At 37.0% G+C, this 25,935-nt stretch overlaps 2 protein-coding genes across 6 annotated transcripts in view; one reads left to right on the forward strand and one right to left on the reverse strand.

The window, feature by feature from the left end:
* Positions 1-3,106: 3,106 nt before the first annotated feature.
* Positions 3,107-25,928, reverse strand: DIPK2A (divergent protein kinase domain 2A). Of its 4 annotated transcripts, none has more exons than XM_067737592.1 (3): positions 25,806-25,928; positions 8,724-9,027; positions 3,107-5,925 (listed from the first exon to the last, which is right to left on the reverse strand). In XM_067737592.1, the coding sequence occupies exons 2-3, from the start codon at positions 8,968-8,970 to the stop codon at positions 5,594-5,596; spliced, it is 579 nt and encodes a 192-aa protein (XP_067593693.1). In that variant the 5' UTR covers positions 8,971-9,027; positions 25,806-25,928; the 3' UTR covers positions 3,107-5,593. The 4 variants fall into 4 exon arrangements, with proteins under 4 accessions (XP_067593693.1, XP_067593690.1, XP_067593692.1 ...); XM_067737589.1 differs by lacking the exon at positions 25,806-25,928 and adding an exon at positions 24,679-25,625; XM_067737591.1 differs by lacking the exon at positions 25,806-25,928 and adding an exon at positions 24,108-24,126.
* SLC9A9 (solute carrier family 9 member A9) overlaps positions 25,719-25,935 on the forward strand; it is a 660,636-nt gene continuing 660,419 nt past the window's right edge. The window contains exon 1 of one of the 2 annotated variants that reach the window (XM_067737585.1): positions 25,719-25,862. The gene's annotated coding sequence lies outside the window, so the exon portion shown is untranslated. The remainder of the gene's footprint in view (positions 25,863-25,935) is intronic. The other variant, XM_067737587.1, reaches the window with a different exon arrangement.

The following is a 25,935-nucleotide window of genomic DNA, read 5'->3' on the forward strand; positions in this document are numbered from 1 at the left end:
GGCCACAACAGTGAGAGGCCTGCGTACCGCAAAAAAAACCAAAAAAACCTTCATTACATCTGAGTACACCAGTATCATTACTAGTTTCATGAGACCAACATCTGCCTGTAACTTCTAATTCTTACCTTATTCTACTTCCACAATATTTGAAAATAAGTTATGTCTGAAAATCATTACATAAAAGGACCACAAAAATATAGTGTCCCAGTAATAGTGGGGAAAAAAAAAATCAAAGAAACTCAAAAATACAGGAGTTGATTAAAAAAAAAAATTCTAGAAGGTTGACTTTTAGAATTGTTAACGAGACAACTGAAAACACCTTTCAAAGCAAGTCTCAGGAAATAATTTGGGTAACCCAATATTACGAAGTGATTACTTAAAAAACGTAAAGATAACCTACATGAGAAGTCCTTAGGAGACTGTAAGTATAATTAAGTAATTTGCGTAGCTAAAAAAAAAAAATGAATACATATTACAAGAAACTAAAACCAATAATCAATGTCTTTAAGTATAAAAAAAATGGAAAAATGGTGAGACCACTCAATGTCATTGGAGAGCCACTGGTTTTGTTTCAGGATTAAAGTGAAATACAGAGAGCATTGCTTCTGCTTGTCCTATCTTCATCTAACAGCCTACAGGTGCCCTCTTTCAGTATTCTGAGTCACCGGAACACCGGAGATATACAACTAAAAGGAAAAGAAATTAACAAAATCCCAAGCCTGACTGCATAAATGTTGAGCTTATTTTAATGGTCTGTCACCTTACAAGGCCGACTTTCTTATAGGTCTATATAGTCTTAGAACTTGGGAGTATAAGGCATGATGTACAGCTTCAAGTTATCTGTAGGATAAATAAAGGTGAAAGGGAAAAAAAAAACTTGAAAGGCTGAGGTAGATCCCTAGAGACAGAATATATTAGTAAACTCATGTTGGGAAGAGTAATCTAATCTATATAGATCTATGAGGCCTAACATTTCAAGGTCAAAGTAGAAAAGATCTTATCCTTGTATTTCTCTCACTCTCTACTCTTCTCCCTACAACTCTCTCCTGACTTTTTTTATCTTGTATTTTTTAAAAAAATTTAACATCTTTATTGGAGTATAATTGCTTTACAATGGTGTGTTAGTTTCTGCTTTATAACAAAGTGAATCAGCTATACATATACATACATCCCCATTTCCCCTCCCTCTTGCGTCTCCCTCCCACACTCCCTATCCCACCCCTCTAGGTGGTCACAAAGCACCGAGCTAATCTCCCTGTGCTCTGCGGCTGCTTCCCACTAGCTATCTATTTTACATTTGGTAGTGTATGTATGTCCATGCCACTCTCTCACCTCCTCCCAGCTTCCCCTTTCCCCTCCCCTACGTTGTATCTTAATTGGGATTTTTCTACTTCTTGCCCTCACAAATCTTCCCCTCCACTAATTTATTAAAAATTGAGAATATGGATGTAAACGTTTTATGCAATTATATTCATATGCTCTTGTCCTCAACTATATGCTTCTGGTTCTTAAAAGTTGCCACATGGTATAGGAGAAAGAGTGTTGAAGTCAACCAGAAAATCAATGTTGAGCCACAGGTCTGCCACTACCTATTTTTGTGACCATGGGCAAATAACTTTTCAAAAAAAAAGAACTAAAATGTCTTTATCCAAAATTTAGACATATAGACAAATTTAGACAAAATTTAGACTTAGTATAGGTAGTTTTATGGTTTTTCCACATATTAAGGCAAGTGCAAAATTAAAGTAGATGAGGTTACTCAAGACATCCACCTTTTTGTTTAATTGTTGAAATTTCTGTTTCCACTTGGTTTTAAAGTACATTTGTTCAAATTGGGATACAAAGGTGACATTTGCATTTACTTTGTTACTAAAGTCTCTTTTAATGTATAGGGTCCCCCTCCTTTTCCTTGCAATTTGTTAAACAAAGCCAAGTCATTTATCCTGTAGAATTCCCCGTGTTCTGGATTTTGTTGATTGTATTCCCATGGTGTTCTGTAACATGTTCTTTTGTGCTGTGTTCTTCCCATTAATGGGTAGATCTAGGGGCTTGATCAGATTCAGGCTTTTTTTTTTTTTTCCCCTGTCAATACACTTCATAGGTGGTGCTGGGTACTTTTTCATTGAGCTGTATTAGAAGACACATCATTAAGATTAACCAATGAGTTCATCAGGTGCTGCCATTCAGATCCATTCATCCAAAGTTCCTCATCAGCTTTTCAATTAATAGCTTCAGCTGCCACTGATGTGCATTGCCTAGCTCTTGCCAATTCATTAGGAATTTAAAAATGGTGATATTCTAACAATACTCCTTCTGCATACTAACTAGAACAATTCTACAAATTCTTCCCCTCAGTTATTTGATTATCCTGGGGGTAAGGCAGGATAAATGCTTCTTTCTCTCCAGGTTTCCAGTTTTCAGAATAATTCCTCAACATCTTTCCAAAGGTAACTGAGTTGTTTTGTTTTTGTTCACGTTTATCATTTTGAATGCATAGGTTACATATTTAATGAATTTCACTGCATTTCAGTTATTATCCTTATTTATCATATTACTCCACGTATATATCGCCAGTGGTTTAAAGTCCCTGCAGTCGGATCTTGAGCTTCTGAGAAAACATCTTTGAGTTTCCGAAAGCTCTCTTGCTTTGGTGATATTGAGGTATTAAGTTTTTAGATGTGAAATTTTTGTTGAGGAGAAAATGCCTAATGTGCATGGCTGAATCAAATGATATCTCTCGCAAAATAAGCTGGGGCAAGTAGGCTGGGGTACAGAGGAAACAAGTTTGGCCACCCGTTGCTCACTTTTGAAATTACTATAACCACAGTTTATTATTGTTCATTATATTATTCTCTTGTATACATCTGAAAAATTCCATAATTAAGTTCTCTATCCCATTTTAGTAGTAAAAGTTTAAAAAGTCACCAACTACTACAGAAAAACAGAAGAAAACAAACACCTTAAGTTCGGATCACACCCAACCAGATAGTTTCTGAAAATTATATCAAAATATATGCAAGAGAAAAAAAAAAACTTATCTATATAACCCCACTTTCCATTCAAGAAAAAGTTGTATATTTGAAGTTAAGAGATAGTCTGAAAAGTGTGATTCTTAAAGTATTCTTTATTAAGATCATTAAAAGTTGTAGAAACAACTTTATATTATAAAGGCACAGGGAGACAGTTCTGATAAAATATTCAAATTAAGCAGTAACTTACAGTACAAAAGACAATTTTAATGCACATACAAACCCCAAATGTCTGATTCAAAAATATTTTACTGCGTCTATTAATGGGCAATGATTAAAAATATAAATTGCTGCTGTATAATAAATATCTGATAGTGAACATCTTGATAGCAAAGTGAACAAAATATTTATTGCTTTTCACATACATATTTTTCCCTGTAATTTTAAATTCCTAATTCTTTTACTATCTTCTCCTCAACTTTTCCAAAGATAAAAGAAATTACACGTAATCTCAAGGGGGAAATGGTAGTTATAAAAAACGACCTCAAGTTGCAATCACTGCTGGCAGTGTTTTCTCACTTCCTGTTCTGCAATCACAATCACTCTTCCCAAAAGTAAGATAAATGTCTGCTAAACCACAGAAAGACAACTCCTCTAATGACTGGCATTCTAAGGTTTGTAATGAATACTTATCAAATATAAAAGGTGCTCCATTTTGAAAATGTGTATTTTATTTGAAGTTTTGAGTAAGAGGCGAATGTTTGACACGTAACTTTACCTACTCCCCTCAAAAGTTTTCCAAAGTTGTAAAGTCAGCTTAGTATGTAATGTACTGATGTATAAAAATTAACTTTACAACGAAGAGATCTTACCCTTCTTCCAGTTTTTAAACTGGGATTAACTTTATTGATTTCCTCCTGCTCTTTTTGTAGCAACCCAGTTGTAGATGGTACAGGTAGAACGTCCATCACAACAGTAAAATAACATGAAAGCATGATCCCAATTTAATGAATGCTCTTTCAACTTAAGAAATACCCACATTGAAGTCTTTGATAATCATTTTAAAGTTACTTAACCGTATGTCACGTTCAGACAGTGTGTAGCAGCTAGTAATGTACCTGGCACAGAGTTGATGCTCAATAAATAGTTGCTGAATGAATGAAAAAGAAAAGAAAAACTTGGCTTTGGTTGTGCATATTTAATCACTTTCTGATTAGAGTAAGGTCAGTCTAGAACTAAATACCGCACACTACACCAAACTTTGCGGTAAACAAAAGTTGTAATTTCAAACAGGAAAATATCACCTACGTTAGTGATAGCCAATTTATATATATATTGTAACCTTAAAAAACAGCCCACAGAAATCTCACACGTTTAACTTTTACCCATAGACTTAAATTTGATGTTTTTTATGGTTAACAATTGGGTAATGAAGATCAAGTTGGACAGACTGGCTAAACCTGTCTGCTTTATAGTAAGAATTATTAGTCCATCAATAAATAAAAAGTTATGATGCCATATTAAACTCAAACAATGACTACCACATTGACTTTTGCAAAACTACCAATGAATAAGAGGTACATCTTTTACATATGTTTGCAAGCAGTAGCTTAACTTTTCAATGTAAAAGAATAATCAGGAAGATATGAATTTAATAATGACAGAGTCGAAGTACTGGAAGTAGGATAGTAAAAATAGGTAGATGACCAATTTTAAAATCTAACCATAGGACTAGGTCTAATATTTCTTTGGCATACGCATTACTATCCTGGAATAGTTAGCATTTAAAAAATACTGTTTTTTTTTTCCCCTCAATCAAATTAACATCAAGGTATAGATTGCTAGCCTTTTAAGGGACAAAAATGACATTTTGCAACATATGCCAAAGTTCATGTTTAGAGTACACTTATAATTTATTGGCATAGAGGGATGTAACTGTTAAACAACCTTAAATGATCTCATGCAATGGTGAAACCACAGAAAGTGGGAAGAAATGTATTTACATAATAAAATATTCAGCTTTCTGAAAAAACAGTAAACCTGGGAATCCTGCCCTAACGGTAAATGTGTACCTTACAGCACTGAATGAAAACTAGCCCAGACATAAATGAATACCTATAGTAACCTGAATGTGTAAAATTTAATTAAAAACATAAAAATGGGAAAAAAAAAAAACCTACACATGAGAAGGAAAAAGTAGCCTATAAAACAGGCCAATCTAACTTGACATTCAAAGTAAATACAAGAGATTCACAAAATCATGATCATAACGCAAACTAAGTCAAGTACCAAGTACCCTTTGATACACAAGCCAATATAACTATCAGACTCATTTCCAATAGCTTAACAATACTCATTAATCCAGTCAGGCATTCAGGGGGTAAAGCGGTTAACGATAGCTCAAGCCTCCAAAGTGTAAGAACAAACTTATTTGCAGAAGCATCATGTGATTTTTTGAAATTATGTCTTACTTTGATGGATGTTAACATTAAGATCTATCAGTGCAAGTTTATCATCCTCTGAATGTATTACTTCCAAATTTCATTTTTCCAGATAATTTTTGGTGGTTTCGTTTTAGCCAGTGCTATTTAAATGAAGAAAAGCAAAGAAAACTTCACCATAGACTACCTCACATTGTTACTTAATTGTGCCAGATATTCACGCAGTTCTTTTGCAGCCTGGAATCTGCCATAGCGCTTCTTTGGGTTGGCGCACTCATCCAGCAAGGCCTCTAGTCGGCCATCTTTGGCAATTTCACTTGGTGGATCATGAAGCAGTCCTCCAGAGGTGCCACGCCAGGTGGCATGTCTAGATAAGAGGTTCTGACAAACAGCATAATAATTGTGGTCCACAGTGGCACGAGCACAAAGAATTTCTTTTGAAAATGATAAGCAAGCTTCCTTATCACAGTCATCAAATTTGCTTTCATACCATACATCCCAATTTTCAGGTTTATCTGTGAAAAGCGAAAAAGGAGAAAGAGAAAAATACATTTTAAGAGAGTTTTCATTGTTTCCCAAAATGTAACATTTGACTAATTAACACAGTATTTGTTCTTAAAATTGTATAACATTAAACACTTAAATATATTAATTTATATACAAACGTTTATTAGGAGTCCACCAATGCCAGGCAGAAGGATCAGAAAAGGTCCCTGCTACTAAAATGTTCAGCGTAGAGTGAAACTCTCCATGATACAGAGAAAGTGCCACACAGAAGTATGACATAGTGCGACGTGAGTACAGAGGATGCAGTACCTGTGCCTGAGGCTGCAGAAAGCTGCACAGAGGAGAACAACTGATTTAGGTCTTGAAAGATAAGCAAGTCTGAAAAGCAAAGAGGGGATACAGCATGCTAGGCCCAGGGTACAGTATGTACGAAGGCATGGATTTAAGGGATTGGTCCGGCTGGTTCAGGAAACAGTAAATTCACTGTGGCTAGAGCATGAGACAGATAACTAGGGAGGAGGTACAGATAAGGCTAGAGAATAGTTTGTACCTTGGATGGTCATGACCATGATTTGTCTAATAGAAATGTAAATCTGGGCTGAAGACTGGAGGGACTAAGATGGTCTAGGAAAAAAAGCCAGACTGTAGAAACATTTGAGAAAAAAATTAACAGGGAAGTGTATGAGTAAAGTCTGAGGTTCTAACTAGATGACAAGATAGACACTATTAACATAATGTTAATATTTTATACATAAATACAGAGTAATATAAAGTAGCTGTAAGGTATTCAGTGGAAAGGTTCATTCAAGAAACTAAAAGGCCACTGTAGCTGAAGCATTAAGTGCAGTGGAGGGATGTTAAAAATGAAGCAGAACAGCTCCAAGTCATACACATTATTCTCTGGTAAGGAGTTCGAATTTTACTCGAAGAACCATGGGAAGTCATTAAAAGCATTAAGCAAAGAAGTGCTAAGATCAGATTTATGTTTTAAAAAAGGAACTACCTGAATAGAAGGAAACCAAAGGAGGAAAGAATTTCAGAAAGTTGTTACTAATCAGTCACTTCACGAATTTGCCAACTGGGTGGTTGCAGATGGTAATGCAGTCAGGTTTAATGGGTTGAGAAATGCATGGAGGCTGAGGAAGCAGAGACAGGCAGTAAGCAGTACTTTTAAAAATGCTGGGAAAGCAGAAAAGAATCTTATGCATACTTGTTTTGGAGAAGGTAAGAAAAATTGGATTTTAAGGAGGAGGGTAGAAAGTTGAAGAAGATAACTGATGCAACAGTTTCTCAAGGAAGGATCTATTCTGTTTGAAAAAAATGAATGTGTATTGTTTTTACCAGTTTAGATGATAAAGGGAAGGACATTGAGGGAGTTGCCACAACAAAATCACAATTTCCCTGTAAAGGTCATTTACAAGAGTTCAGAAAAGAGGGTGAATAACTAAATATGGCCTTTTGCAAAGTGTCTGTTTAGACAGCCCTACCATGAGACATTTGAAAAGAATTAGCCAGAGCTAAAGTAGCACTGGAGCTCACTGTATGAAATGCGAGAATACAGAAGCTATATTGTATTCATTCAAGGTCAGGAATTAGTTGGTATAAAACTGTAACATGTATTCCAGGAATGCTCACATCAAAAAGAAAAAAAAATTTCAAAAATATTATTTTTATGAATACTGGAATAAAAGTGTTTTAAAGTTTAGGCAAGTTGCACAACTCTGAATATAATAAAACCACTGAATTGTACACTTTGAAAAAGAAAAGCATGGTGTAAGCTGCTACAACATTCACAAATGTAGGAAGAGATAAGTAGGAAATGAAGCACTCCAGAGCATGGTATCCACTCTCCATGAAAGGATGTACATGGCAGGTCAAGAAATAATCAGAAAGTAGTTTGGTGAGTACGGAATCAGATCAAGGCACTGAGAAAAATTAAGTATTTAACAAGATCAAGCTGATGTAAAAAGTATAAACCTAATAGACTGCTGTTACATTCACTGCATTCCGTAGGTGACACAAATTTTTGGTCTCTTCATCAACAGACCCCCATATGACATGAGGGGATTCAGAATACAAGACCTTCACCATGGAATAACAACCCTTCGGGATTTTTTTTTACTAAGTACATTAGTTATAGAACTACAGGCTTTGTCCCTGAAACTTTAAAATTCCTATGACACTTAATCTTCAAAACACTTCAGCCATTGTGCCCACCTATCCTTTGAAGAGCTCATAAATAAACGGAGAGCAAAGTTTTGGATGAGACGTAATAATGTCAAACCAAAGTTAAGAGTTCTGCAGTGCTAGGAATCATCTAAATGGTTAAAAAGAAAAAAAAATCACTGAAGGGACCTCACAGAACAATGAAACACAGAATATCTCTGTAAGAGACTCCACAGAAAAATATGGACTCCACAAAAGCAGTATAGTCTCTCTGGTGGCCTTTAACTATATAAAAACTTAATTCTGCATTAGATCCTAAACCACAGCATAAAGCATGAAAAAGACGTGTATACACACACACACACACACACACACACACACACACACACACACACACACACACACACACACACGGTATATCTGCGTCCATTTGAACCTGAAGGATATTTTCTAAATAAGGACAAACTGTGACTAAGAGTACAAGCGTAAGTATAATAAATCAGTATTTGTTTACTGATACTGGTCAAATAAAACAAAGAAAGATGCAAGGTTGCCCTCTAAGGAGAAAATTAAAAGTTTGCTTCACATAAATGTAAACATGATTTTGACACAGAGAAAATCTAAAAGTTATAATACTTACTTTGTCTAATTAACCTTTTGTCAGCAACCAAAACATTTTCAGCATCCACAATGATCACCTTCCCATCTCTAGGACCAACTGCAAAATTGTCAAAGCTGACGTCCAGGAGGTAGAGTGCAAATTCAAAGTCATTGTTTGTCAGCTGCTCTGCTATTTCCATTAATTGCCAAGCGAGGTCAACTCGTTTCTCCCATGGTGCATTAAAGTAACTCCACAGTTCTTCTCCAACATAATTTACAGCCACCATTCTTCCACAAGCTCCAAGATATTTTGCAAATGGCCAACCTTCATCAGATGGAAAACTCTACAAAAGAATTATCTTATTATAAGAGATTCTGATGAAGATATCCTAGGTCTAGCCCAGATCCTCCGTAGGGATTTCTACTAGGTATGAGCTTGGATTTTCTTTTTATATTCAACAGTTCAATAGAGATCAACTTTTTTTTCTTTCTTTCTTGAAGTATAGTTGATTTACATTCAGTTATACATATATACACATTCTTTTTTTAAATATTATTTTCCATTACGGTTTATCTTAGGATACTGAATATAGCTCCCTGTGCTATACAGTAGGATCTTGCTGTTTATCCATTCTATATGTAATAGTTTGCATCTGCTAACCCCAAACTTCCAGTCCATCTCTCCCCCACTCCTTCCCTTCCCCTTGGCAACCACATGTCTGTTCCCAATGTCTGTAACTTTATTTCTTCTTTAACTCATACCGTTACCATGGATGTGAAAATTTTTTAACAGATTACACTATAAAGCTAAAATAAAGTAAATCTTTCTTATCAAAATCTCAGAACCAAATTGATCAACAAGACACAAGACACCTTCTTTATTACCAGATCTAAAAGTATGTATGCTTTCCTTTATCTTTTTGACTCCTGTTAAGTACAATCAACCAATCCTTTCTTCTGAATGAACAGGACTACTGTAGGCCTATTAGCCAGCAAGTGTTTACCAGGCACCAGGCACTGTGTTATGCTGGAAGAGTGAACTACACAGTCTCTAAAATAAAAATTTTAGAAGAAAAGACGTGTAACAAACAAATAATTATGTGTGATAAGTGTTAGTTACTAAAAGGTGGTACAGGTCCTAAGAAAGTCTTTAATAGGGGCCTTATCTAGTCCAGAGGAAAGCAGGGGTGGAATTCAAGAAGGATTCTTGGGAAGTATCTTCTATCTATACCCAAAGGTTGGTAAAGAGCAATCTGATAACCTATCAATACAATCTCTACTCCAAGTACCTCTGGTCCCAAGTTAAGTCTTGCTTCCCTTTCCAATGCCATCACATTGTCTATTCACCTTAACCCAACTTCAAAATTATTTGTTCTCCTAATCTGGGCAAGATTTTCTAATGGATTTTATAACTACTAGGAAGATTAACATCCTAAAACAAAAATCTTCCAGGATCATCAACAAGTCATTTTCAACCTAAGTAAAATGGCAGGCTTATTCTAAGGTACTCACTCTCCAAAGCTAAAACACCCAACTACAAGATGAGCAATGCAGTGCAAAAGGGTGATAAGTATTGTTTTAAACAACTTTTTGGAAGATCACATGACCAGAGGCGTTTTTTAAGAGAAATTTTTCAGTCTAGTACCTTTCCTTAAGTTGGGGGAAGAAATTATATAAAGATGATGTTTACACAAACTTCAGGGGAAACAAAGCAAAACACTACAGAATATAAATGTAGCCTACTTCTATTGCTAAAAATTGAACAATCTGCATACAAGAGCTGGAGATGAGGCTCTTCTTGGGCCTCTCAAGAAAAGTAAGTAATTTTACCCTGAGCTTTTATAAAATTGACAAAACTCAATACCCTTACATTAAAACTTTTATCAACTTTAAAACAAAAAAGATTTTTAGAACCAAACTTCATCCATAATTACCTATGTTCATTTGTGTTTCCTTTCAACACTATCAATGTACAATAACTGTATTTGTTCTTGGTACATATACCTTTTTTTCTTTTAAATTTTAAGATCTGGAGTTTTGTGATAAAATACTAATTATGTAAATTAAAAATTTAGATATGATAGCATGAATCTTTAAATATAGTAAATGAATTGATTCAATTTTGTTCAGAGACGATATCTACTGATTCTTTAATAATTAGAGGAAAATGCGTTTTTAATCTTATTACCTGAGATTTTAAAATTTCTTGTGGGCAGTGGGAAGAGTGACAGATTGCTCATGTCCAATGTGACATGCAAAAACTGCTAACCACATGTTATTTTCAACCTTTCCTCCCAACTTAAAATACCTCCACAAACTTGAAAATTTATTTAGACAAAATGATTACAAAAGATTTAACTATTTCCCAGTATTCATGTATAAAATCTGACATATAAATGAAAGCACTGAAAATACATAAATATGTGAGATTACATAGTTTTGTCATGCAAAAAGTAAATGAAAAAACTCCTCCATACACTATTGGTATATTATTCACATGCCATATTGTAGAACAGATACAAACTTATCTTTGTGAAAATAAAATGGTCTTTGACAACAGGAGAAAAGGGAACCCTGCCAACCTCTGCACATGTACAAATGCCTCCTTGTTTTTGGAGGCTTTCCAACTGGCAAACGACAGTCAGATATACACTTCATTACTCAAGTCCCTCATGGAAGACGATAAAATATATGAACAAATGTCATACTGAGCAACTTTACATTCATACAGTAATTTCTGACAACGTTAACGGAAATCCTGTTATACCTCATTTTAAGAAGAGCACTACAATTCTTTCATACAGTTTGCTACCTAATCTTTTGGAAGAACTTTAACAAATGAATTCACATCACTTGCTCATGAGAAGAATGTTCATTGTGTAGTCAAAATAGTCAGACTTCATTAATGAGAACAGAATTCTATTGAGCATTCTATTGAAAATGCTTCAAGGAAGCCAAAATATTTATAATTTGTATTTAAAACAATTCTGGCTTAGGATCAAATTACCATGATGAAGGAGAGTTTGAGAGACAAACTTTTAAGATGTTACTGCTTGGATTTATTAAATATATCAAGCAATAAGAAACACAACTTCTGACTTCCTGACTACCCAACTCGCACGGTGCACAAAACCACAGTAGCTAAGATAAGAAGTATACTGCTGAGGTCCACATTTTTTTTCTTTAAACAAAATCTTAAAATCAGATTTTCAAACTGCCTAGCACAACAGGCACACAATTTAAAGTAACCTGAAATAAAATGCGTGTATTTCATTTTTATTTTTACTTTTTTTTTTATTGAAGTATAGTTGATTTACAATATTGTGTTAGTTTCAATTGTAAAGCACAGTGATTCAGTTATACATATATATCCTTTTTCAGATTCTTTTCCCTTATAGGTTATTACAAAATATTGCGCATATTTCCCAATGCTATACAGTAGGTCCTTGTTGGTTATCTATTTTATATATAGTAGTGTACACATGTTAATCCGAACCTCCTAATTTATCCCTCGCCCCCCCCTTCCCCTTTGGTAACCATAAGTTTGCTTTCGAAGTCTGTGAGTCTCCTTCTGTTTTGGAAATAAGTTCATTTGTATCTTTTTCTTTTTTTTAAAGATTCCACATACAAGCAATATCAATATGACATTTGTCTTTCTCTGTCTGGCTTACTTCACTTAGTATGATAATCTCTAGGTCCATCCATGTTGCTGCAAATGGCATTATTTCATTCTTTTTTATGGCTGAGTAATATTCCACTGTGTATATATATACATCTTCTTTATCCATTCATCTATTGGGGGACATTTAGGTTGCTTCCACATCTCAGCTATTGTAAATAGTGCTGCAACGAGGGGTACATGTATCTTTTTGACTTTATGGTTTTCTCTGGATATATGCCCAGGAGTGGGATTGCAGGATCATATGGTAACTCTTATTAGTTTTTTAAAGAACCTCCATACTGTTCTCCATAGTGGCTGCACCAATTTACATTCCCACCAACAGTGTAGGAGGGTTCCCTTTTCTCCACACCTTCTCCAGCATTTATCGTTTGCAGATTTTTTGATGATGGTCATTCTGACTGGTGTGAGGTGGTACTTCATTACAGTTTTGATTTGCATTTCTCTAATAATTAGTCATGTTGAGCATCTTTTCATGTGCCTTTTGACCATCTGTATGTCTTCTTTGGAGAAATGTCTACTTAGATCTTCTGTCCATTTTTTATTGGGTTGTTTTTTTCTGATATTGAGCTGTGTAAGAAAATGTGTGTATTTTACAGGATTATTTACTACTGAAAAAATGTGTACAAACACTTTTCATGTGAAGAAAAGAGACTTTCAACCTGGAATGTTTTAAATTCTAATTGGATTGGAGGCACTCCGATTAACTGTTCAGGGCTTTTCATCAGGCTTGAATGTATATGACATAAAGTGTAGTATGTGAAGTTTTTATAACTATTAGTCTAAGATTACACAAAGGCACATAATAGTTACAAAACAATATATTTACTACTCTATTACTGTTTTTTTTTTATATTGGGTGGGTGACTACCCAAAGAAAGTCTACAGAGTATTATTACCAATTTAAAAATTAAAAATGGAAATTTAAGTATCACGTCAAACATGCTTAACTCTAGGATTTAAAGCAACATTAAATGTCTTCACTGTTAATTTACATAATAAAAGGTACTGTGAATATGAAACCTAAGATAAATCATCATGTCTAGGTATCTTTTAGCTTAAAGCCAAGGTTTCGGAAACAAACAAAACCACTAGGATCATCTTCATTTTATGAGAAAATAAAATGAAGGTGACATAAAACATGTATCAATAAAGAGAAAATTTATTTTATACTCTTTAAGGTACATAATATTTCATAAAACTTCTATATTTAAAGTGTAAAACAGTATATGAACAGAATAATGGACTTGATATCACAAGTCTAGCTTTTGAGTTTCACCTTCACCTCTGCATCTCACTAGCTGTGTGATGGTGGCAAAGCTAAAACTTTTTAGAGCTTTAGTCTCTTCCTCTGTAAAACTGGAATAATATTTGCCCCATATTCATCAGGGCAATGTAAGATCAAAGAAAAAAGTATGAAATGTACAATTTACTACTGCTTTATAAAGAATTGCTTACCAAAACATTTTTATACTGCCTGTTTAAATCTTCCTATTTATATAAGTCCAGACGTTCATCAATAGAGGTGCTTGTTTGCAAACTGCCTATTGAAAAGGCATCTATAAATAATCAACACCTTCCAAACGTAGCCAAGAACCACTGAACTAGAAATCTATCTTCACTGTCCTCTAGTAGTTTTTAATTTACAAAGGAATGTATAAATTAGTTACCAAACTTTAAAAAGGCTCAATGCTATGAGAAATGTATAGGGCATCCACAAGGACTAAAAATATAAAAAATTTAAAACTTGGTAATATGTATAAACACAGCATTGTAATTTGATTTTCATTTATAATAGGTAAGCACCACAAAATGGCTATTTTATAGCCATTTATTATCTCACAACATTCCATTAAAAGGAATATAACTTTCCAGTTCGCCTAAGAAGGAAATGTGTTACAAGACTGGCTCTTTTTTTTTAAATTCTAAAAGCTGACATAACTATCACATATCTATTGATCAAAACCAAATGTCATGACACTTTATGTGACCAATAAATGGGATGTGAAATCTAAGAATTCTAGATTTGGAGGGTACCTGAGTTGTAAGTACAGTTCAACTTTATCAGCATAGTTTAAGTGATTTGCTTCAAGTCACACAGGTAGTTAAGAGGTGAACTCAGGCTAATACAACCCCTCAATCCAATATCCCTGTTTCAGAAGTTTTCAGATTTTGGAAAGGTGACAGTACGTATACTTCATACTCATATTATGCAATGCCTCAAGGAGAGTCTGGGGTAGCACCTCACAAGAAAACATATTACACTGCAAAAATACTATAAGCTTATTCATCCTAAGTGGGATAAAGCACATAAATTACCTTGTGTTTTCACATTTGTTTGTTTTTAATTTGATGAAACCTACTTTTCTTCAGATTTTTAAATTTGGAATTACAGATAAGGGATTGTAGGTCAACCCACATTTCATTGAGTACTACAAGCAGCTGGAGTAAAGGTAGTGAGACAGTTACTGTGGAATGAAAAAATACAAATCTTGAATTAAAAAATCCTAGATCTAGCCTAACTCCATCATGAAATGCTAAGTAAAGAGCTGTAAATAAAACATAGTCCCTATTCTAAGGAAGGCTTTTTAGCCTGAGTTAGGAAGATGATTATTAAACATGTGTAAGTAATAAATTATGGAATTTGTTGCAAATCACAGAAAAGTATACAATATGTTGGGAAAGAAGAGTAGGGATCTATTTTAGATGGTGTGGTAAAGGGCAGCCTCTCTAAGGAAGTGCCACTTAGGGAGAGATCTAAAGGATGAGTATAATACTACGTAGACTGGGGATGAGGCAGTTTAGAATGTTGGAGGCATATGTTAGAGCCAGAAACTGCCCTCTCAGAACTGAAAAAAAGTCCAAAGCAGCTGCAGTGAAATGAGGAGGGAATTGCTTGAGGTAATGGAGTCTGGAGAGGGAGGTAGGGATCAGACTTCTGTAAGTTGGGACTTACAGAACAAAACACAAATTCCTCAACATGGTCCACATGCCATAAAAAAACAAAGTATGTGTCCAAGCCTTAACATTCAGAAACATCTTACTTACTGGAGTTAGTCAATATCCTGTGGTATATAACATCATTCCGAAAAACAAGTTTTTACAATATCACAATATCCTTTAATCAACAGCCATCGATTGTCCTACCAGATTAATTACATCATTTTATTCTATTATGTCAGAACACAGTCCTAAAAAAGGAGATATGGGATGTATAAGAAAAACTGATAGAACAAAGTAAGGTCAGCTCTAAAGAGTTTGTGTTCTATTATCTTTTTCTCTCCTTACATGACCAAAAGTAGTTTGCATACTAAGTTTAAAAGATCTGAATTCCTTTTATACAAAAAACATAGAATATTTTATAGCCATTTATTATCTCACAACATTCCATTAAAAGGAATATAACTTTGCAGTTCGCCTAAGAAGGAAATGTGTTACAAGAATGGCTCTTTTTTTTTAAAGGAGAAAATTCCTAGTAAAAAGACACTGACTTGAAAAAAAAAATCCATTAATAGTCAAAACATGCAATCTAAAATCTAGTTAATAGGTTTTCTAAAGAACTGGCATTTCTACACGTACACGCAAATTTAAACTTGAGAACATTTTTAGAAAGTAAATTAACAAAAGCATAGAAAATGCTTAAAGGTTCCATTTGAGCTTCAAAATTATTTTTAAAAGCCAAAATTTGAACAAAATCCCATTGTAGTAACGCATGTTGTAACAGCTGTTCATAGAGATTATTCAAATGCACTGGTGACAGACTAATGTGTTCACAGTTTTGTGAACTGTCTGGAGGGAAAATATAGTAAAATTACTGGGATGATTTAATGGTTACCTAATTTTTGATAAATTTTTTCTCTAAGACCTCAGCTTCTTAATTTATACTTAATTTATACATCGCAAACACTGTAGAATCTTAATAATCTCAAGATTTTCAAGTCACAGGATATGTTCCATTTATTTCATTAAATAATTTTCTGAATGCCATTTCCACCCACCTAGAATTCCAACAATATTAAGCAATGCCTTGAAAATAGCATGGTTGTGTTATTTCACTGAATATCATGTCCAACAGCTGTATCTAAAATTGGAAACTAACGTCAAAACACATCAAAAACAAAAAATCTACTAAGTTTAACAGAAATAACTCATCTTTTAAAATGACTAGCTTAAGAAATGCTCTCCCACACCAAAAAAAATCACTTGGCCACAAATTTTAAATGTAAAATTTTAAATATTTAACTAGTCTCAACTGACCCTTTCTTACCTCATGAGAACCAGCAACTGTGATCCATGTTTCTAAGTTGAAAGATATACCTAGAAACACTATACTCAAATATTTACTTTCAGTAAAACAAAATGTCAAATAAAGAAAGAAAAAAAGATATAAGCAGCTTCTTTTGAACCCAATAACCTACATTACTTTCTTTAGTCAAGACCTGATTTCTTTAAAAAGTCTGCCAATAGAACAATACTAACTTCCCCCATTCCCTTTAACTGAATTAACACAGCCCTTCAGAAGTAAAGCAAAATACCTGCTAGGAACATACTATCTCTGCATTAAACACTTGGTGCCTGGTTTTAGATTTGTATTCCCGTTGTCTTAACTATATCATAGCCAAAACAAAACTCTTGGTTCCCCCTACTCCAACAGCCATTCCATCTCTGGGCTTCCTCATCAACAGTTGCTCGGACCAAAAACCCTGGAGGTATCTTATTTTTCTCTTTCCCTCATACTGTAACCAATCCCAATCATCAAGTCCTGTCAGCTATTTCTCCAAAACATATTGGGTCTAACAGCTTTTCATAACCTCAGTTGGAACCACCTTAATACAAACCACCAAGCTTTCTCCTACAAACCAGTGCAAAAGCCTTTCTGATTGATTCCTGTCTTATTTCTTATAACCCATTCTCCACAGATCAGGCCCTACTAAAAACACTTCTACTGTTTCCCAGCGCTCTGAAAACAAAATTCTAAACTCATTAAGCATGTTTCCAAGGCCCTACGGGATATGGACCTTGCCTACTTCTATGATCTTGTGTTCTACCATGCTTTGCTACTCCCATGCTTGATCCTGTTGGGGCCTCTGAATTTGTCATACCTCTTGCTTAAAATCACTCTGCCCTCAGAACTTTGCACCACTGGCGTTTTCTCATCATTCGCACCTCAGCTAAAATGTCACTAAATTCTGACCACCAAATTTAAAATTCTATCCCCAATCCAATTCTCCATCATAGGAATCTGCTTTGTTCTTTTCATAGCATGTAAAATCTAAGATTACCTTGTTCTCTATTTGCTGCCCACATCTAATGCCCCAGAAAGCAAAGACGGCACAAACTGTGCCCTGGCATGTCATCTTTACTGTATCCTAAGGGCATATAGGTCAGTTCCCAGTACTACAGAGCAATGCTACGGAATTCCTGTCAGATCTTTTCAGTTCATAGTTAAAATTCCAAATAAGCACCTTAATTATGAAGACCCTTAAACATCAAACTTACCTCAAATGATAAATCTAACATTCTGTCTCAGAGTCTAAGAATGTCTAGAAATAACCCAGACTTAACCTCTAGTTTTAAAATTATCATTCATCAATGTACTAAACAAAATTATTAAGCTTAATAATGATTTACAGAGAAAAATTAAACTACTTGCTTTGTATTAGTGAATCCTTACGAAAAACCATGTTTCGTACAATATTCACTCTATTCATCATATGGGACAAATCCTTAACCCCCTTTTAATTACTATTCCAAAAAAACTATAGCCTGAAGCAGCAGCTACATAGGTATTTATGATGTGTGTATGTGTATGTAAGGGTGGTGACATTTGAACATTTGCCACAGGAAGAGTAAAATTTTCATTTTTCTAAGATATCAACACAGTGTACTAAGGAAGTTTACTATAGATGTCTAAAACTGGAATAAGCTTATTTGCAAAGTAATAATATACTGTAAAAAACTTCACAAATAAGGATATTTTGCGTATATTATCTGAATAATCCTATCTCCTGTAAAATAATCCTTTTGGGGCTTCCCTGGTGGCGCAGTGGTTGAGAGTCTGCCTGCTGATGCAGGGGACATGGGTTCGTGCCCCGGTCTGGGAGGATCCCACATGCCGCGGAGCGGCTGGGCCTGTGAGCCATGGCCGCTGAGCCTGCGCGTCCGGAGCCTGTGCTCCGCAACGGGAGAGGCCACAACAGTGAGAGGCCCACGTACCGCAAAAAAAAAAATAAATAAATAAATAAATAAAATAATCCTTTCGATCAGTATTAACATTCCCATTTTACTGATTAAAAAAACTCAGGCTCTGAAACATTAAGGGACTTGTTCATTGCCACCCAACAGCTTTGTGGTAGTACAGAACGTTATCTCAATACTGTCCTCACCACACCTCCTGGGCCCCCCCAAACCCCCACCTCCCAAATCTATGGGCAAAATCCCATTTATCCTCAGAATTCAATTCCTCTGTGAAATCTTCCCTGGTATCCATTCTTATGAAGATACACCCAGATGTCCCTCCCTAAATAAGTCATCTGACAGGGTGCACAATATCCTTTTTTTTTGTAGGGTTTATTATGATAGCATAATAATTAATGGTAATTAGTCATTTATATACCTACCTCCTACACAGCTAAGCTACTTAGTAGCTGCCTAGAAAGGTTTCAATCCAAATGCCTTATAACAGACTATTTAGCAAATGAGGAAACAAAATTCAGTTCTTCTGACTCTAAGTCCAGGGCTATGTAAGTCCAAAGAGCTTCTGGGTATTTTACAGATAACTTCCTCCTATAATCTACAAAAAGACATAAAAATTGGATAAAAAATTTGATTACATAATTTAAAACCTTTAAAAGTCTATGACCAGGATGAATAACTATCCTCATCTTACACCAATAATTTACAGTCTCAAGACAGTTTACGATCATGTACTAAAGTTCACTGCATGTATAGGAAAAATGCAGGGCTTATATTCTAAGCCCATGTTAGTTTAATATATACAAAATGAGTGAGTAAAGAAAGAAAACGTGTCAGCATTCTGTGAAGAGTCAGCAGCAATAACTGCAATATAGGAAGTAGACCAGAGACATAAGCCAGAAAATCAGAATAAAAACCAGCCTGATGAGCCACTGAGAAACTGACCACCTATGTCCAGAAAGTAGATCCCCCAAAAGTAAGCTTTCTACCCCCCACCAACATACGTGAAGAATATGTGCTGATGCAAGCAATGGAAATATGAGGGAAAATAGTTCAAAGATTAGACAAAAGTACAGAAAGGATCTCAGAACTAATAATAGTCAAATGATATGAACATATCCAGAAAATAGGCTAGGGTGTCAAATGATTTTGCTCCACTGATCTGGAAGTGGTGCTTTCCTATGGGTGACTGTCTGTTTCTATAATATTTCCAAAATAAAAGTCTCCTTCTTTTTTGGACCTGAGTTACACAGGTTTTATTATTTTTGTTTGCTTTGTCAGGAAGCACAATCAAGTGTCAATGAAACCTCAGATAAAAAGCAAGAAAAACAGGAAAAAAAAAAAACCCTCTAGAGTTAAGCTCATTCATTTATTAGATAAAAAGTGCTCTACTCAGAACTACCTAGTCAAAACCATCTCTGAAGCCTAAATAGGGGAGTGCAGGAGTGTGGTTACTACAGCAGCAGCCAGGAGGAGAGAAGGGGGTAGCCCCTTAAACTGTTGCTTGAAAAGAAATTCCCGTGACAAAGTCTGGAACATCCTTTCCAGGTGCCAATACCCCACAAGACCCTTAGCTACCTTTAGCTCCAGATTTGTTTCCTTTAAAGGCAGTCTCGAATTTTGATTTGTTTTAATCTGATTTCATGTGTGTAAAAATTTGAGGCTAGGAAGACAAGCCTGAAAAAGGACTATCTATCCTGGCCTCCAACCCATAGCAGGGATCAAGTACAAAAACGCCTAACTCCCTTTTATAAGAGCTTAAACCCACCAGTTTAAAGTCAAGCTCAGAAGAATAATTTCTCAAGTCGAGAGTTTGAGAGTCACAGGATGTTGGGGCTGAAAAGAATTTAATCCAATAGTCTTACTTTATAGCTAAGTAAAGGGAGTCCCATAAAAAGTTTATCAACTGGTCCAAAGTAAGACAATTAGATAAATGGCCATAATGTTTTGTTTACATCAAAAACTGCATCTTAGTGCATCTTAAAAGTACATTCTTTTCCTATAGAAATTATTTTTAAGGACAAAAACAACAACATTCACTCAAAGTTTAATTATAAAATTCATCTTGTAGGAATGGAATAAATCAGTGTAATTAAAGATATGGTTGATAATCAGAAGCAAAACTATTTTTAAGGTGATTCATATTCCAAACAAGCTTCAAAACCACTAATCAAATGCATTGGATAATTAAGTCACTTACTTATTTAATATCTAAGCACTCTAATTATTGAGTGCTTACTATGCATGAGGCACTACATAAAATGCTTTCAATGTATTATGTCATTTATAAGAATAGAAATGAAAAGTTTAAAATCTATAGCTTAAACAATGATAGTTACACACTGTAAATATTAAAGAAATCCCATTAAAACCATGATTCAGAAAATTTAAGACAAAGTTCTATAAATATAATAAGACAAATTCCCACCTCCTTGCCCCAAACAACCAAGAGCTTTCTTATTTCTATAAACAAGACCATCTTCACTATCTCCAAGTCATAACGTCAGAGAGACAATTTGGGCCTCAGGAAATCCAGACAGCATTTTTCTCCCTTATACACACAATTTTTATAAATTCAAGGATAAGTAAGTACAAATACTGGTAGAAATTTTATCAATAACAGAAAATATCCTACTATCTTGCCAAATACTTCAACACCTCAATTTCTGACTATTCCAAAAATGCCATACGAATATTACAAAGTTCCTCTCCACATTTTTTTCCAGTAAGATTAGCATACTTGTAATTAAAATATACCTCTGGGTGAAGTAAAAATGTGAAGAGAAAAAGTAGAAAATAAAGATTCTAGCATTATCTTGTTGCTTGATGCTTATAAAAATTTTTTAGAAGATAATTCTATGGCAGAACAACTTTCCTTAGAATTAGATAAGCTGCTGAAGGCTAGTAAAACTATCTAACAATGGGAAGAGAGTTGTACTTCTGTATCATTTCATATTGGGAAATCTATACTACAAATCTGTATAGCCTTACATAGGTAAGGTATGTCCAAAACATATCTTGCAGACATTTAATACCATTCATGTCTCCTTTCAAGGCATAATAGAAACTTCAGTTTGTTACTGTTTCTTAAAATCAGAAGATGCATGTTTAATGGGTTAAATTAATATATACTTTTCATTTTTTTCTTTAGTACCTTATCAAAAGAGATTCTTAAATGTTTATTTTTGGAAGCATGTTTCCTACATGGGAACTTTTCTTAAGAATAGCTTGATGAATTCGATCCAAAAGACTTTTTCTCTCAAGTAGTTAATCTGGGGGCAATATAAGAAAAATCTAGTTTGTTATCAACTGTCCAAAAATTCAATAAGTAGCTCCCTCTCCTGGAAAAAAAAAAAACAGAAAAAAAAAAAAAAAGCAAGTTCCTCTTCAAGCTATAAAACACACACTTGTACCCTTAAAAATAGTTTTTAAAAATACATGAACCCCAAAATATACAGAGAGCCAAATCTGAGTTTTTCTACCATTATCAATTACTATCCCAATACTACCATAAACAGCTGTTAACAGTTTCACAGAAACCTGTATAAATAAAATTGTGTATGTCTGTCTAGCTAACAAAAAGTAATGAACATCATGATGTGACTTAGTGTTTAACAATCTTTGTACTTGACCAAAGAATTTTGAGATTCCTTTCACTTCACTGGTTTTATACTGTCATCAAATTTTAATTATATTGTTCATACTTAACTCATTAGTTTTTACCAAAGATTAAGTGGTTCTATAAAGTAAGTAGCAGCTCTATGAAGACCTTCTATTTAAAATAAGTCTTCTTATTCTACTTGTTTGCTCAACAGTTTAAAAAAAATACCAATGACTGACTGGTATTAAAGACCCCAAATTTGTATTTCACACAGCATGTAAACAGCTATAAAACTAAATTAAAATTTCAAGTTACAAATACCACAGTCAACAATGTTGATACAGATATTTCCTCACATACTGAAAACAAACTCTTATCCTATAACCCACCTAGCCACCTGCTCACTGCAATTGTGTCAAGTAAGCTTAAATTACAAAAATATAACTGATTTTTTAAAAGTTTTTTACCACTAAAGATGAAAACAGAAGAAAAGTTTAAGCGAAGAGTTCATCAGAAAACAAGATATACGTACACTTGACTGTCTCAACTATAAAGTAAACTGAATATACCAAGACAACTTCAAGCTTCAAAAACATGTAAGTTTCCCAAATAAAGCAGATTTACTTTAGTGCAAATCAAATGTCAACGTTTCTCATATTAAAATGCATACATTTATAGAACTGGATATACAACGTTCTTAAAATATTGGTTCTAATATAAGTAGAGTTAACTGATAAAAACCTTTCAATATGAAGCCACTATTTTAGTTGCAGAAAATGTGTATTACTAAGATAGCTCTTTACTAAATTGTTGGGTCCCAGAGAATTTGAGAGACTATCTGCTAAGCAAACCATACTGCTAGAGCTTTCTCCAGGGACTAACCTTGCTAACATAAACATCTATTTCTCAAAGAGAAAAAGCAGCTTAAATGGGAAAAAAAACTTTCAAATCAAATGTGCGTATCATAAGTATGGACTTAAAATTTAGAGGCTGACTAGTTTTGGAACTACCGAATAATGTAATTTCTTCGAGGAAAGTTTAACCAGTTTTATATACCATTCACTGTTAAAGAGAAGCATTTAATATACAATCTGTACTTTAAATGACCCGTTACATACATCCTAGGACGACTTAAAATTTACTACGGTTTTGTTGGAGGCAAAGTATTTATTTTGTGTTAAAATTATTTGGCTGAACTAATCAAACGATGCTGGCTTCTCTTAGTTAAGCTGGGCAGCGGAGAACTTGAGAAAAGCCAGCAATAGAAATGAATACTGCACATTCCTACTGATGCACTTTAGAATTTAAAAAAACGTAACCCTGTAAAAACCCCCCAGCCATCAGTGACATTCTTAGCAGCGCCGAAAGGGCGTGAAGTACTCAAAATTACTTGTGATTAATTCTACGTCATGTTTTTTCCCCTTTGTATTTGAAATACAGCACAACTGTTATGGAAAATGAGCAAGGTAACTTTCCCTGCGGTTATCGGGCTAGATCAAAACCCCAACAGTTGTAACCACTATCCAAGGACACTGCACTAAAGGCGAGTGGGAATGTGGATAAACTCAGCAACTTTTCCCAAGGTAAACACAGTTTTGAGAGGTTCTGTTTTCTTTTTGGCTGTCACCACCAGTAAAAAGATCCCAACCTACTCCCCTAAACGGCTCGTTTGGTTTCAAAATAAAGTCACGAGAGAACCAATAAGTCAGCTAGAAGAGAGATGACTCTCCTTTCCCTGTTTTCTAACCCTGGCCTAACATTTCACCTTCCTGCAGCCAAATTACCGCATGAATAGAGCAGGTCACAGGATCAGGATGAAAATGTCCGTCTTGGCCTTAAAGCCTCGCAGCCCCAAGTCCAACGGGCCTTACTTTTTCCTCTTTCTAATTCCACCCAAAGCACGGCTCGCAGACTGACCCCACCCCGGACCCCGGTGTCCATTCTCTGACCTCATCCTCCCGAGTCTGTCCCCAAATTGGCGGCCCCAATGATGTGCCAGGTGAATGAGCTAAGGAATAAAACAAAGACAGACTTTGGGGCCGAAGTGAGGCCAGCCGCGCGGGGTGCTGAAGACGAGACCAAACGCGATACAGAAACACTGGAGAACTAAGAAAGGTCCAAGGGCTCGTGAACACACTGCGCCGCGGAAGCGCAAGCTCCGGCGGATCAAAGCAGAAAGGCAGGGAGGAGAGCCGAAAGAAACTCGGCGGAGAGACATTTTGCGAGCGTACAAGACGCGCTCCCTCTGGCGTTGAAGGATCCGCAGTCAGACCCGAGATGCGCCCGCGCCCAGCTGAGAAGAGCAGACTCTCCAGCAGCCGGGTCGCACTCCGCGATCCCTCACAGCGCCAGGGGTCCCCCAAGCGCCGCCCCCTCCCCACGCCCGCCGCCTCGCCTCGCCTCGCCGCGCCGCACCGGGTCCTGACCCGGCGACGGGCGCGGGAGGGGCCGCTTCTCCGGACTCCCGTTCCCCGGGCGGCCCTCCCGGCAGGACGCCCCCGGCCCGGGCTCCGCGCCTACCTGTAGCACCAGCGGCTCGGGGTTGAAGGCCAGGGTCAGCAGCAGCTGCATGCGCTCCGAGTCCTTGAGGTTGCGGAGCAGGAAGCTGCCCGAGTCCTTGGTCTCGGCGTAGCGGCGCACCAGGCGGTCGAGCAAACGCTGCGAGGGGCAGTGCACCAGGTCGGACCAGCCCTCCACCGCCTCCGGCGTGAGCAGCCGCACGTCGCCGTTGAGGCGCGCGAACTCGGTGCGGGGCATGGCCTGGAGCAGGTCGCAGCGGGGCCGGCCGGTGGCCCGCTTGCAGATGCTCTGGTCGAGCTGCGCCAGCTCGCGCTGCGAGCCGAGGCGCTTGAGGACCACTCGGCGGCGGCCGCCCTCACGGGGCTCGCCGTACTGCGCGAAGTAGACGTTCTTCACGTTGAGGAAGTCCAGCAGGCGCAGGCGGCCCCACGCCTCGAACACCACCTGCCCGTTGAGGAAGCGGCGGCACCAGCTCGTGCCGAAGCACGCCGGGCACTTATTGAGCTGCAGGAAGCGCCGGTCGGCCAGCTCGTTGCGCTGCCAAGAGGCGAGCAGCGACGGCGAGTGCAGCACCATCAGCACCAACAGGCTGCCCAGCGCCGCCAGCTTCAGCGAGCGGGACAGGCGGCCCAGCTTCGGAGGCACCAGGCGCCACATCCCGCCCGCCGCCCGTCCGCCCGCTCCCGGAGGGCGAGGGCACCCCCGGGGCGCCCCCGCCGCGCCGAAACCCGGAGAGTGACTGGCAGGGGCCCCCGGGCGAGAAAAGGAGCGAGGGCGCAGGCTGGGGCGGAAGGCGGAGTAGGTGTGTTAAGAAAGAGAGAGAGAGAGAGACGGGGAGCGGGAAGGAGCCGACCGGAGCAGGCTGCGACTTCTCCCAGTCACTAGTCTCCACAACTCTCGAGCTCCCTCCTCCGAGCTCCCCGCCCTCCGACTCCCGCGGCGCCTCCTCCAAGCCAGTCAAGTTATACAGCAGCGAGAGGGGGAGGGAGCTCGGGGACCTGACGGCCGCGCGGCCGCGTCCGCCCGTGTGCGCGCACGCGCTCTTGTTGCTTGGGGCGCGAAAGCTGTTGCGCTGGTGGCCGCCCGTCGAGCGAATGGGGTCTAATAAGAGGAAAAGAGGGACTCACGGAAGGGGATGAGAAGCTGGAATGTCTCACATCGAAAAGTAGCAACTGTGTAGGAAGGTGGGAAGGATGAGGTGCCCGCACGTCTCTGACGCCGTATGCCCTAGTTCGTGCGCGAAGGCTCTCCTGAGGG

This window comes from Pseudorca crassidens, chromosome 5 (genome assembly GCF_039906515.1).
Source record: "Pseudorca crassidens isolate mPseCra1 chromosome 5, mPseCra1.hap1, whole genome shotgun sequence".
Lineage (NCBI taxonomy): Eukaryota > Metazoa > Chordata > Mammalia > Artiodactyla > Delphinidae > Pseudorca > Pseudorca crassidens.